The sequence below is a fragment of the Homalodisca vitripennis genome, chromosome X (genome assembly GCF_021130785.1).
Source record: "Homalodisca vitripennis isolate AUS2020 chromosome X, UT_GWSS_2.1, whole genome shotgun sequence".
Lineage (NCBI taxonomy): Eukaryota > Metazoa > Arthropoda > Insecta > Hemiptera > Cicadellidae > Homalodisca > Homalodisca vitripennis.
This window is the reverse complement of record NC_060215.1, coordinates 155,138,421-155,153,354: the sequence shown is the minus strand read 5'-3', so window position 1 is coordinate 155,153,354 and position 14,934 is coordinate 155,138,421. Positions and strand designations below refer to the sequence as shown.

Genomic DNA, 14,934 nt, shown 5'->3' with positions numbered 1-14,934 from the left:
AATTATAACTTCTACAACAATTCCAACTTAAGGTATTTTTGAGAATTTTTTTAAAAAGCCAATTTGAACCTTTGAAACTAAGCACACCAGTTTAGTGAAAATATTTTGAAAATAAAAAAATTTAATAAAATGTACTGATTAATATGTTTCTCATTCGGTAATAATGAGTAGTATGCTCATTATTTTTAATTTTAGTTATTTTTTAGTTAATGATTAACTTTTATTAAATTAAATCATATATTTTTAATTATATTCTGATTGTTTTTAGATATTTTACCGTATAAGATAATACTGTGATTCTTGTAAATGAAGCTTATACCGCCTGTAGGCAGTCAGTAGTAGAGAAGCAGCCCTGCTAGCGTATGGTTTAAAATGCTTATATAAATAATCCATTTTAAGAAACACACATTTCTAAAACTCAATCACTTAAGTGATTGAATAGTGCAGCAATATTAATATTAGTGAAAACTCGTAACCTTTTCATAACAGCGGACAGAATAGACATATATGAAGCTTCAATAGCATTGTAAGAAGGAAATTTTGCCCTATCGTCTCTTATTGGTTACCGGTATTTCAGACATATCGAGTCCACTTTGACATAGTAACTAATTCAATAACCGGTATATCCAGGACTTCCCAATGGGCTTCGGTCAGACAAAAAAAAACATAATAAATGCTATGTTAATCATGCTTGATGATACTTTGCAATAACGTGTTTTATGATTTGAAGTCGTAAGATCTCAAAATTACGAGTGGGTGAATGTAGGCTACCAAGTTTGACAGAATAACATTAGAGACCTCTAGTTTTGGCCATTATTCTTCTTTTTATGTTCCGTTTAAAGTTTTTCACTTGCCAGTGGTCCGTATTAAAATATTTTGACTTAACCCCCAAAATACCCTATTTTGGGAAGGAGTCAAATATTGTAAAAAATAATAATAATCGAAAAATCCTCAGTTGGTCGTATAAACATTCCCCAAAGTAAATAACTCTATCTCTATTCATAAGAAAGTAATTGGCGGGGGGGAGCTGGGGACTTCTAAGGCACGAGGTTTTAAACGCTATTAATTGACATGCAGGTTTACACTCTCGCTCTGACATCGAAGTACTCGGCATCTTGTACACAAGACCCGAGCACAATATCGGTTGACGCCATTTTGTAAACCACCCAAGCTTAGCTGTCATCTCCCCCTTGTCTCACGATAAATTGTTATTTATAGCCTCGTTAGACGTTGCTTACACCAAGGGGTAAAGCGGTTTATATGTCTGGTTCTGAGATCAGTCAATTGCCATATAAATGTGAGCTGGCTTCGTGGACCAGTCCTGAATTTCAAATACTGGTCAGGGCCGTTTTACATATTACTGTTTTCTTAAAAAAATCAATACTATTACATTGATCAATCTGTGTGTGGATATCACGACATTCATATAGAGTGTTTACGAGTAACGTTTTTTTTCATAACGTAGTTGTTCATATCGTAAAATATTGTAGATTTTGGAGATTTGTGGAGATTTTGGCTAATTTATTAATTCGGATCACTTTGATTCGCAAAATCTGGGAATTAAATGTTTATATGTATACGAACGCACTTTTGGCATTTATAAAAATTTATTGCTCATAATGCAATGTTTTTCAATGTTGCTCAATGTTTTGCTGATTCAGACGAAAACAAAATACGGTGCATTACGGGCTTTACGCTTGGGGAATTACAGGCATTAACACTTCTTTATTTATTTTAAATGTTTTCTTCAAGTGGCAATTAAAAGAGTATGTATTGTTCTCAAGAAGAAACATTAAATGCCCCAAATAGAACGCTATTACACGTGTTTTTGTGTGTTTACTTAGACAATTTACTATTGCGTTTTTACCATCGTGTGCTTTGTTACCCCATCTTCAACTAAGCATTTATTGCATTTATCCCCCTGTCGCGCCTGATGAATTGAAATTTGTCTTCTAACTTTTTAAGGGAGCATTTTGAATGCAAATAATATAGCGATGATAATTTGACAAACAAAGTAAAAAGAATATGAGCAATACATACTGTTTCAAATACAAACCTTGTAAATTCCTAAAGTTTTGTTTCATGAACGGTAGAAAATAGTACGTCATAAATTTTGGAGAAGGTAGGCCTCCGATCAAGACAGTCCAGCTCGCTTCGTACCTTTACCATTTTATATCGAAAGGACTAGTGTCTTAAGGTGAAATTACAAATATAATGTTCTCTTGTAATGTTAATGTGAATTTATTATACAAATATATGCAATAATTGAACATAGTTTCAAACCACATTCAACTTGACTCTAGGAGATTTTAAATACGTGTACTTTTCAGCAAGAAACTTCAAATAAAAAGGTGATTTTGTTACTGCCAATCGTAATACTAACTACTGTACTAATGTTAGGAGTACTACTCTGTAATACTGATGTTGGAGACCACAGTCGTGATCATGCAGAGCGCTTTCCAGCACTGTGGTTACTCTTGTAAGGGGTTTTCTACTAAGAGGGAGAAGAAGGATTCGCTTCGATCATTGAACTGCATATTTGGAAAATTATTTAAATTTGAAATGCTAGTAAGTATCATTTCGTTGGTTTCATGGCTCTTATATTGTATATCGTCTATATGTACTATCTTAACATTTTCCGCAAAATACATCAAACCATCGGGTTTCATCCAATCTTTTTATCCCAAGACAACAGTAACTATCAGTCTTTTTTATTTACACTAATAATGGTAAAGTTTCAAGATTGTAGGAGTTCGAAATTGTTAGAAAAGTGTACGATAATGTGCTATCGATGGATGTTTACAATACACGCATTGACATTTCCGACTACAAATACCAAGTTTCTGGTCGGTCCCCAGTAAAGACATGGTACACAAATATTTGCCAAGATTTCAGAGAATATGGTATAAAATGGCTTCTTAAAATAACAAAAATTCCAAAATTACCATGTAAATAGCATATGGGACACCTTATAGTTATGAAAATTATATTAATACAGAACAAAACATTAAACATTAAGTATTCTTTAATAGTTTTAAAATTTGTAATGATATTAAGATTTTCTTTCATTTATATGTAAGTAATAATGAAAATAAAAATAAATATTGTGAATTTTATGTAAGTTACATTATTGCATTGAGTGTTTAATATTATTGTTTAAATAGGGCAGGAAATGTCGAATGAAGTTCTAAAGAATATGTTAATATTTTTTTGATTGTATTCATTAATTTCTTTAAAATATCTTAAGGACGATTGTCGATTTGAAAGGAAAAGAAGATTTCATAAATCTTCCATTGTCGTGCGCTACAAAAAGATGGAACAGTAAGTTTCACGGATTAGAATCTGCTCACTTCTTCACAAGTAAAAAGATTTGATGCACAGGATTGAGCAAGCATAAATCAATACATGGAGATGAACGCTCCAATGTCAAGTATATTTACAACAGAAGAAATGTACATAAACAAATTTAAGCATGTATCTGAGTTTAAACAATAAACCGGATGGCGATGGTTGGGGGTTGGGGTAGTGGCAGACGCCTTCGGCCTATGTTTGTGTTCCAGATCTCAAAGTCACTGTGACTGTTCCAATTCTAGTTTCTGTGGTTTATTTATTAATTTATTTATACGGTATACACCATTTTTAACAATATATGAACAAGTTGCCAAGCTCTGACCAGTACGTACACTTACATAGGAAAATCATTATGTTATAACATTAGTTACTATAAATACAGTACTAATTATAAGTTTCAGTTTTAGTTTTATTTTTTTTTAATTCTTGTATAAACAACAAAAACCTAACAATTTTAATAATTATGATAAAAAATACAACAAGGACTGTGTGATAACAATGCATAAAAGCGATGTAGATACAATTATTTCTTTAATAACTTAATATGAAAACAAATAAATAACAAGCAAGAGAATTAAACTTAACAACAACAATTATCATAAAGACAATAACAAAACGTATAACATCTCCAATAAATATAAGAGTGTGATAAACCAAAGTGTAATAACATTTGAAGTTTCAACAACACAATAAATAATACAATTTAATGCCAGAAAAAGTAATAAAAATATGCACACTTTACCTTAAACTCAGGTGTAACCCTTTAAAGGTGTCACATAATCACACACTTATCCCTCATCTTAAGTTTTTTTTAATTGCCATAATTTGTTTCGATCGCATGTTTAGTTCTTTTTTAGTGGCCAGAGTGACCTAACATCAACGGAAGGTTGACTTGGTGCATGATCCGCTTGATCAAGCCCCAAAGTATTTTCATACCATACAGCATTCTCCCCGGTTAGGACTGTTAAACTACTACACCTCATAACGAAAGTCAACTCCAACCATGGCACTTTTCAGGGAAGGCGTTCTGGTACGAAGAGGCGGCACGGGCCTTGAGACAGCGACTGAAGACTTTGCCCGACACGGCAGGAGCCCGGCCTCGAGCTCGAGGTGTAGTCCTCCTGGTAGGAGACGGGCTGGGGTTGACCACGTCCACGGCTGCCAGGATATTCAAAGGCCAACGGCAAGGGCAGCAAGGCGAGGAAAGTATCCTGGCCTGGGATCGACTGCCAGCCGTCGCTCTGGCTAAGGTTAGAATACTTCGCTCATTACATCTTATATAAATAAGTAACAATATATATATATATATACACAGGGTGAGTGGCTCCATGTGTTTTGTGTTCATGAGGTATTCTAATTTTCATTTACCTTATTGATAATTGATTAATCAATTATCAAAAAGGGATTTGTTTTAAGTTCCATTATTAAATATCTTTACTAATGCTCAAAAAATTATGTTTATTATACCGTCCTATGACTACTCCGTGTTAACTTTTAACCTATACTGATTTTTTTTAATGGCAAAACACCTAAATAGTTGGTCATATGGCATATAATTTTAAAGCCTATTAAATGGCAAAGTGGTTAATATCACTTGACACATTCTTGTGTACAGGGTGTGGTAAAAAGATGGGGTTCAATGATATTTCAGTTTTTCTGAAACTTATCAACTTTGCCATTTGAATCGACCTGAAGCTTAATTTTATTTTCTTACCGTTTGAACCGATAACTTTTTCAAAATTAAAATTTAACGGAGAATCTAAAAATGATGTAGTTTGCTCACATATGTCTATACGTTGCTGAGAAATATCAGATTTACGTACAAAAACACGGGCTTTTTATAAAAACTGAAAATAATTCATTTCAGACCTAATTTTTTGAGTTAGACTTTCTTATAACCACCATTGTATCACATTTACATTGCATTATAACCCAAAAAAATGTGTCACACCAAGAACCACTCACCCTGTATATAAATTATTATGATTGCACCTTTTGAACTATGATTTTGTTTCATGTTGCATTTTATATACATATATTCAAATCAAATAAGCAATGGGTTATCTCAGTTTACTTATAACGGTATGTAAAATAATTTCACAACAATAAAGTACAAAGAGTAATATACTCCAAATTCACGAGTTATAAACACACTTTATATGAACACAAGTAATGGTAATAACTCTTGTCATGAAATATATTTATAAGCACGGATTTTTAGGTTAAGTAATTGCTAAAGGTCTCTTACAGTAGAAGTCACACACCGATACATCTCGCTGGGTTGGGGCCGGCTTGGCGGTGCAGATAAAACATTCACTTCACGCTCTCTGCGCTCCAGTCTGATGTATGATACATGGCCAGCTTGTAGATATCGTTACAGCTCACACCAATGAGGGTGGCGTTAAGGGTTCAGTTAAAACATTCACTTCACGCTCTCTGCGCTCCAGTCTGATGTATGATACATGGCCAGCTTGTAGATATCGTTACAGCTCACACCAATGAGGGTGGCGTTAAGGGTTCAGTTAAAACATTCACTTCACGCTCTCTGCGCTCCAGTCTGATGTATGATACATGGCCAGCTTGTAGATATCGTTACAGCTCACACCAATGAGGGTGGCGTTAAGGGTTCAGTTAAAACATTCACTTCACGCTCTCTGCGCTCCAGTCTGATGTATGATACATGGCCAGCTTGTAGATATCGTTACAGCTCACACCAATGAGGGTGGCGTTAAGGGTTCAGTTAAAACATTCACTTCACGCTCTCTGCGCTCCAGTCTGATGAATGATACTCGTACATGGCTAGCTTGTAGATATCGTTACAGCTCACACCAATGAGGGTGGCGTTAAGGGTTCAGTTAAAACATTCACTTCACGCTCTCTGCGCTCCAGTCTGATGAATGATACTCGTACATGGCTAGCTTGTAGATATCGTTACAGCTCACACCAATGAGGGTGGCGTTAAGGGTTCAGTTAAAACATTCACTTCACGCTCTCTGCGCTCCAGTCTGATGAATGATACTCGTACATGGCTAGCTTGTAGATATCGTTACAGCTCACACCAATGAGGGTGGCGTTAGGGGTTCAGTTAAAACATTCACTTCACGCTCTCTGCGCTCCAGTCTGATGTATGATACATGGCCAGCTTGTAGATATCGTTACAGCTCACACCAATGAGGGTGGCGTTAAGGGTTCAGTTAAAACATTCACTTCACGCTCTCTGCGCTCCAGTCTGATGTATGATACATGGCCAGCTTGTAGATATCGTTACAGCTCACACCAATGAGGGTGGCGTTAAGGGTTCAGTTAAAACATTCACTTCACGCTCTCTGCGCTCCAGTCTGATGTATGATACATGGCCAGCTTGTAGATATCGTTACAGCTCACACCAATGAGGGTGGCGTTAAGGGTTCAGTTAAAACATTCACTTCACGCTCTCTGCGCTCCAGTCTGATGTATGATACATGGCCAGCTTGTAGATATCGTTACAGCTCACACCAATGAGGGTGGCGTTAAGGGTTCAGTTAAAACATTCACTTCACGCTCTCTGCGCTCCAGTCTGATGTATGATACATGGCCAGCTTGTAGATATCGTTACAGCTCACACCAATGAGGGTGGCGTTAAGGGTTCAGTTAAAACATTCACTTCACGCTCTCTGCGCTCCAGTCTGATGTATGATACATGGCCAGCTTGTAGATATCGTTACAGCTCACACCAATGAGGGTGGCGTTAAGGGTTCAGTTAAAACATTCACTTCACGCTCTCTGCGCTCCAGTCTGATGTATGATACATGGCCAGCTTGTAGATATCGTTACAGCTCACACCAATGAGGGTGGCGTTAAGGGTTCAGTTAAAACATTCACTTCACGCTCTCTGCGCTCCAGTCTGATGTATGATACATGGCCAGCTTGTAGATATCGTTACAGCTCACACCAATGAGGGTGGCGTTAAGGGTTCAGTTAAAACATTCACTTCACGCTCTCTGCGCTCCAGTCTGATGTATGATACATGGCCAGCTTGTAGATATCGTTACAGCTCACACCAATGAGGGTGGCGTTAAGGGTTCAGTTAAAACATTCACTTCACGCTCTCTGCGCTCCAGTCTGATGTATGATACATGGCCAGCTTGTAGATATCGTTACAGCTCACACCAATGAGGGTGGCGTTAAGGGTTCAGTTAAAACATTCACTTCACGCTCTCTGCGCTCCAGTCTGATGTATGATACTCGTACATGGCCAGCTTGTAGATATCGTTACAGCTCACACCAATGAGGGTGGCGTTAAGGGTTCAGTTAAAACATTCACTTCACGCTCTCTGCGCTCCAGTCTGATGAATGATACTCGTACATGGCCAGCTTGTAGATATCGTTACAGCTCACACCAATGAGGGTGGCGTTAAGGGTTCAGTTAAAACATTCACTTCACGCTCTCTGCGCTCCAGTCTGATGAATGATACTCGTACATGGCCAGCTTGTAGATATCGTTACAGCTCACACCAATGAGGGTGGCGTTAAGGGTTCAGTTAAAACATTCACTTCACGCTCTCTGCGCTCCAGTCTGATGTATGATACATGGCCAGCTTGTAGATATCGTTACAGCTCACACCAATGAGGGTGGCGTTAAGGGTTCAGTTAAAACATTCACTTCACGCTCTCTGCGCTCCAGTCTGATGAATGATACTCGTACATGGCTAGCTTGTAGATATCGTTACAGCTCACACCAATGAGGGTGGCGTTAGGGTTCACAAATTGATACATTATCATAACAATTTTGCATCGTTACTCTTAGCTAAATGTAATTATAAGAATTTGTTTAACCAATTATATCGTTCACAATGTAAGTGTAATTTGGGGTATGATACATAAAAGAGATGTCATAAATACAGACACATCCATATTGCCTCAATGAGAATATAGAAATGGTTTATTTAAAATATTAACTTTTTTAACTGCGATATACAGTATAATATACGATACATGGTCACTATTAAATATACACCTCGTACTAGGATGGCTGGTGTAATGGTTTGGTACAAAACATCACGTTATGCTCAAAGCATAACTTATGTATCATTACTTGTATGATACTGACAATAGTGGTGAGAAGGAAACAATCACAATAAGCACCTTGTGTTCTACTTTGTTGTATGATACATAATCAGCTTCAAAACATTACATTACTTCGTAACGACGAACATGGTAATATCTTAGTTCATATTTTACCATATGTAAATATTTAGATACGAGATCATTTTAGAGGATCTGTCAATATTTTTTATAACTCATTTATCTAATTTGTTTTAATGGTTTTTTACTTTAAATATATATGTATTAAAATAAATAAATTTTAATCAAGGAAATAAACATTAATCTTTTCTAGATTTTAATGTATTTTAGATTTTTTTGTTCCATTGATTTTTTAAAGAAGAAAACATTTTTAAATTTACTGTTTGTCTCGGTTAAATTAATAACTTCTCTAATTTGATTATTTCCTTTTTATAATTTAATTGGGCCACTAAATCCTATATACTCGTATCAATTGCTTAATGTTGGTAAAACCTCTTTCGTCCAATTTTGAACTTGAAACTGTAATCGAATTCCTATACATAACTAGTTTAACTTGCACGGTGGTTAACCTGAAACACTCACGTCACATTTCCCTCCCCGTTTTGATACACAGCCAGATTTTATATATCGATATATCTCGCTCACCGAGAGTTGCGGCGGTTAACCTGAAACACTCACGTCACATTTCCCTCCCCGTTTTGATACACAGCCAGATTTTATATATCGATATATCTCGCTCACCGAGAGTTGCGGCGGTTAACCTGAAACACTCACGTCACATTTCCCTCCCCGTTTTGATACACAGCCAGATTTTATATATCGATATATCTCGCTCACCGAGAGTTGCGGCGGTTAACCTGAAACACTCACGTCACATTTCCCTCCCCGTTTTGATACACAGCCAGATTTTATATATCGATATATCTCGCTCACCGAGAGTTGCGGCGGTTAACCTGAAACACTCACGTCACATTTCCCTCCCCGTTTTGATACACAGCCAGATTTTATATATCGATATATTTCGCTCACCGAGAGTTGCGGCGGTTAACCTGAAACACTCACGTCACATTTCCCTCCCCGTTTTGATACACAGCCAGATTTTATATATCGATATATCTCGCTCACCGAGAGTTGCGGCGGTTAACCTGAAACACTCACGTCACATTTCCCTCCCCGTTTTGATACACAGCCAGATTTTATATATCGATATATCTCGCTCACCGAGAGTTGCGGCGGTTTTACTGAAAACACTAAAATAGAATACTTTATTGTTGATTTACATAAAACAATGTTTCTAACATAGTCACAACCTATTAAAAAGTACTATTTCTTAAAAGTACTGCCAACACAGCTATTAAAATTCTGAGAAACTATAAACAACAGTTACAAAATTCACATCATTAATAAAATTCCTTATTTATACAAAAGGATCCCAACATGGTTTTAAAAGGGCGGGTGCCAGGACAGTTCTTAATGATTGCAGGCAAGAAGTTAAATATTTTTGGTTTCGAATATTGTAATGATTTTTGGAACAGCTTTAATCTATGTTCAGGAATTATGCAACTGTTTATGTTTCTTGCATGATACTAGTGGGAATATTGAAGAAATAGGCTTTATTATTGAAAACAATTATATAATAGGCGAAAATATCCTCTACAACTTTCTCTTCGCCTGAGGTCACATATAATACTAAGCGCGCTTTTTTGAAGTATAAACACTATCGCCAAAGAGGGTTAAGGAGCGCCTCCTATTACATGAAGGAATAGTTGAGAACAGGGAAAATTTGTCCGAAATACATAAAGAATCTTCTTTTTTTAAGTTATTATATAGATGCTGAAGGCAATAGAGCGCCCTGGTAAGCCTAATGCAAACTTCATCACGTTGAGGGTTCCACTTTAGGTCAGAATGAATTTTAACACCAAAGAACGAGACATGGTCTGAAAGTACGAGAAAATCCCCATTGTAATGAAATGTTTCGCGAATTCTATTTACCATGTCAAATTTTATAATCTTAGTCTTATCAACATTTAATTGGAGATTATTTATTAAAACCACGAATGAAGTTGGTCCAAGGTACTTCGTAACATTTCTGGAAGAGATTCCATTAAGCGTGAATGCATGACAACACAAGTATCTTTAGCGTACTTGAAAAGATGACCCTCAATATGATTTCGAAGTTCATTGGCATATATAACAAAAGCAATGGTCCCAAAATTGACCCTTGCCGGACACCTGCCCTGACCTCAACCAAATTTAAAACAGTATATCAATTTTTGTGGGTTACTAGCACCTTTCCTTTTATTGAAGTAAAAAACAAACTAATTCAGGGGTATATCTTTGAAACCGCAGGCTTCAAGTACAAAGAGAAATAGATTATGATTCACAGTGTTAAAGGCTTTTCCAAGGTCACACAATATGCCGACACTTATTTCAAATATGCCCATTCCCATTTTACAATACAGCCATATATTAGATATCGATATAGTATATATATATATATATATATATATATATATATATATATATCACTCTCCAAGGGGTGCGGCTGTTACTTAAAACACTGAGGTCAAACATTCCTCTTCCCATTTTGACATACAGCCAGATATTAGATATCGATATATCCCGCATCGCGGGCAGCGCGGTAGTTAAGTTGAAACATTCACGTCACGCCTCTTCAGCTCGCTTTGATGTATCACGTATGGTCAAGGTTTATAGTGCTTAATTAACGTTTAGATCAAATACAACCATTCGGTCACAAAAATCTGTGCAGTCCAGTTTGTTGTTTAACCTTTCAATAATGGTTTCACCTTTTCCATTTGAAACGGTGAAACCATTAAACCCTGTTCAAGTATGCAGTGAGCCATAGAAAAATATTGTATGGCCCTTTATTATTATTAGGGAAAAAATTCCTTAGAATTTAATTTGTTTTTTTTTAATGAAATTAAACTGCAAGAGAATTATTACATTATTATATATCATCATCCAACTGTGTTATTTTACGCTGTAAAACTCGATGTCTTATTAATGCAATTCTTAAGTTTATCAGTTTAATTTATTTTCATCAATTTAAAAAATGAACAAAATAGGCTGAATTAAATTTGCTTTATGTCATATATAATAGTGATTCGCACATCTAATTGCAATTGACTTTGGAAGGGGGTATACTATAATACGATACCAGTCAAAATATACGTTAATTGAATAAAAGCCCTTTTTTATTAAATCTGTACAAGCAAGAAAATATATGCAGATCACAATACATTTATTGAATTTACTTCAGTTTACTAATACATTTAGGCGTTTAAGTGCAATGCGTGGCCATTAAAGCAGTGTTGCGGGTTTTGCGGTTATAGCGAGATAACAAAATCAAACAACTTTAAGCGTGGCTGCTGCTTGTATGGGTGACCTCTGAACGATCCTGTCTTCAAAGCAGCTCGCCTGTCCGGCCGTTGGTGGTGGTTCGGAAGTTACCTTTAAGCTGTTGATCCCCAGTTGGTGTTAGAGAGGGTTTTTAGCCTTGACTCTGCCTGGTAAAATAAGACAATACCGTCCGTGTAGTTAGTAGAGTGTTTCCTGATCTTTGGTTTCTACCAATTTAATACCACGTGTCATAACTATTGGTTAAAAATTACAAATATGGTATAGTCACTATTTTTAAGAATCGGAAATTCAACAACTATACGTTTACATCAAAATTCGTAAAAATATGGAATCGCCAACAACAAAATATGTTAGTACCAAGTTTTGTTAAACTTGGTCAATAAATAACAAACTTAGTAACTTTGAGTCTTTCCTTACGTAGAGGGGGAAAACTAGGTAATACAGGTTACCGTCAATATTCTAAACACATTCATTATTTCCATTTAGAAAACTTTGACATTTTTCCTAGTAATAAATTAGTAACAAACAGTTTGGTATATGCAAATAAGAGAGTGATATAGGTAATGGAATTTAATAATTTTGCGGTGTACAATATTAGATATTCCATGCAGATAGAAACATATAGCGTTTAATTTGGATTCTTATCTACAAATAGTTTTTAGCGGTGTATTGGTGGAAATTAAAAAATCCCTTGAGATAGCCTCCACTGAACAGAATAAAATCATAAATGGTCAAATATTAGAATATAAACAAACTTATTTTTTTCTTTGAGTGTTTTGGTTTGGTTAAGGCAAAATAGTCCAGATATCCTTTACAGAGATGTAAATTCCACTCTGAAATTGTCTTCTAGGATGGTCAAACCCAAGTCTTACTTAAAAGAGGGTTTTTGCGATCAATTAAGTGTTCAATTGGATTATAGAACTGTCTCAAAATCTACCTCCACGTAAAACATTATGTCCATATGTTCCTTGAAAAGCTTTTGATTTGGGAGGTCAACAGCAGAAATAAAGCCATGTCATATACTCATATCTTGCTTAGTTTACTGTATGTCTATCAGTTTTTGTTTTTGAAAACTGTCTATGAATAATGTTTAATCAATCAAGATTTTTTTTTTAACAAAATTTCAATGAAATACTGGCTAAATGTAATATAAAATATGAATTATGAAAAAATATAAAAAGTTCAAACTCATGTTTCAAAATGGCAGCCAAACAAAATGTTCAAAGATTAGTAACTAAAAAGTGGAGATTTTATAAAAACGTACAAGAATAATGGTTATAGGTTATTCTTAGATTAAAAATTTACTAAGAAACTTATTTTGAAATGTAAATTAATAGAGGAGTGGTAAATGTTGTGCTAAGCACCACTCTCACTTAAAATAGACTAATCGATTTATTAATGTTGTTTAACTACTGATTAATAATCAGTTGATTGTTTCATGTAATTAACAGCTGATGTCATTAACTCATGGCTGTAGCAAACTGTTCATTATATTTTTTTTGTTTCACTTATATATATATATATATATATATATATATATATATATATAGTAACCAAATACCTGTGTTAAACATTCAGTAATGTATTTTACATAGTTGAGTTATTGTATTTCGTCTTATTAGACATAAGTTGATTTAGAAAAAATAAATAGAAAGGAAATGATTAAACTGTATCACTTATATTTTCAGGTAATCATTAAATGCTCATAGCTGTCATTACTCACTCATTGTCGTAGAGTGTGTTTTCTTTATTCGTGAGCCAGTCAGCAAAGATGCACTTCAAATCATTTACAACTAAGTTAGTATTAAATAATTCGAAAATGTTTTCCGAAAAGTACAGACATTGGCAAAGAGAGCTATATTTTGGCTTCTGATAAAATTATATAATCATGCCATATTGCGTGGACTTGTGGCAAGCATTTGAGACAATATTCAATGTACAACAACTTTACCCAACCGCTGGTACAGATACATACCCGGCAATCTACTATGAGCCATAGATTGTATTCCTATTTTGTTCAAATCTGTTGATATTCAATCAGCGGGATTTTACTGAACTTAACCTTAACATAACCTCTGAAGTAAACTAAGAGCAACTTTTTTATGAGGAAAATGCATTGTGCATTGAAACGCTCAGAACAAAGAGTACTTAGAGGGACCTTATCCCATGGTCATATCTACTGGCACCATGTAACGTTATTGTGTTCTGGTGATGTTATTTGCAGCTTTCTCAGTGTAGAGTTTAGTAAAGTTTATTAAGTTCAATATTTTTTGTCATTTCCATATGTTTAGCACTCTGCTTCTTAATGTGTGTGTTCTTAAACAACCACTTGGTGTGGAGCTATAGGTGTTGTGACTAGTAAAGTATTAATTACATCTAAATTCTTCGTGTGTGGGTTTGATAAGCTGAATGGACATCAATGTATTGCTAGTGACAGGACTTTCCTATCTAAGTTTTTTATTTACACCAGGTTGCAAAGCAACACTACACTACAAGAAGCTTTGTTCTTTATCATTGTACTCACTGAGAGGATTTCTTATTTATTTGTTTGGATCAACTCAAAAGAATACTGTAGACGTTTACCCTCTTGATTAGTTTGGCTTGCAGTCGGATTAGTCCATCATCTACACTTATTAATACTAAACTGCTGATTAAGTATGTTACAAAACTTGAATTTTTTGAGGAAAGAGTTTTTCTGTTTTAATCTTATGATTTCCAGTAGTTGGCCTAATACGTCGCCAAGCATTTTTTAATTAAGGTCACAGTTATACTTATAATTTGTTATTGCACAAATTAACACAGCTTACAGAGGAAATATGAACACAGCCGTGCTCCCAATGGATGACATATCTTTAAATCAGCATACATTCATGCGTTACATGGTTTATAACATGCTGACATTTATATGACAGACGTCGAATTAACAGTTATTAAATTAGTTTTCACGGCTTAATTTACTATAAAAATGTGGATATGATTTTAATAATGTATAAATATACCATTAATATTACAATCTAACCTAATGGTGCATGTAGTAGATTTGTATCTAGTTCGTTGTAGAACAAGCAACCGTCTGCTGAACACCACGAGCTAGTGTCCCTATCGTTTCCTCCCTAGCCAACCTTTCCTAATAAGCTT

General features: G+C 35.1%; 1 protein-coding gene across 1 annotated transcript in view; it reads left to right on the top strand.

The window, feature by feature from the left end:
- The window catches only part of LOC124369682 (alkaline phosphatase, germ cell type-like), a 282,236-nt gene that overhangs the window by 260,365 nt on the left and 6,937 nt on the right, over positions 1–14,934 (top strand). Inside the window, exon 2 of the mRNA XM_046827735.1 lies at positions 4,369–4,601. Within this exon, the coding sequence (XP_046683691.1) occupies positions 4,369–4,601 (233 nt within the window). The remainder of the gene's footprint in view (positions 1–4,368; positions 4,602–14,934) is intronic.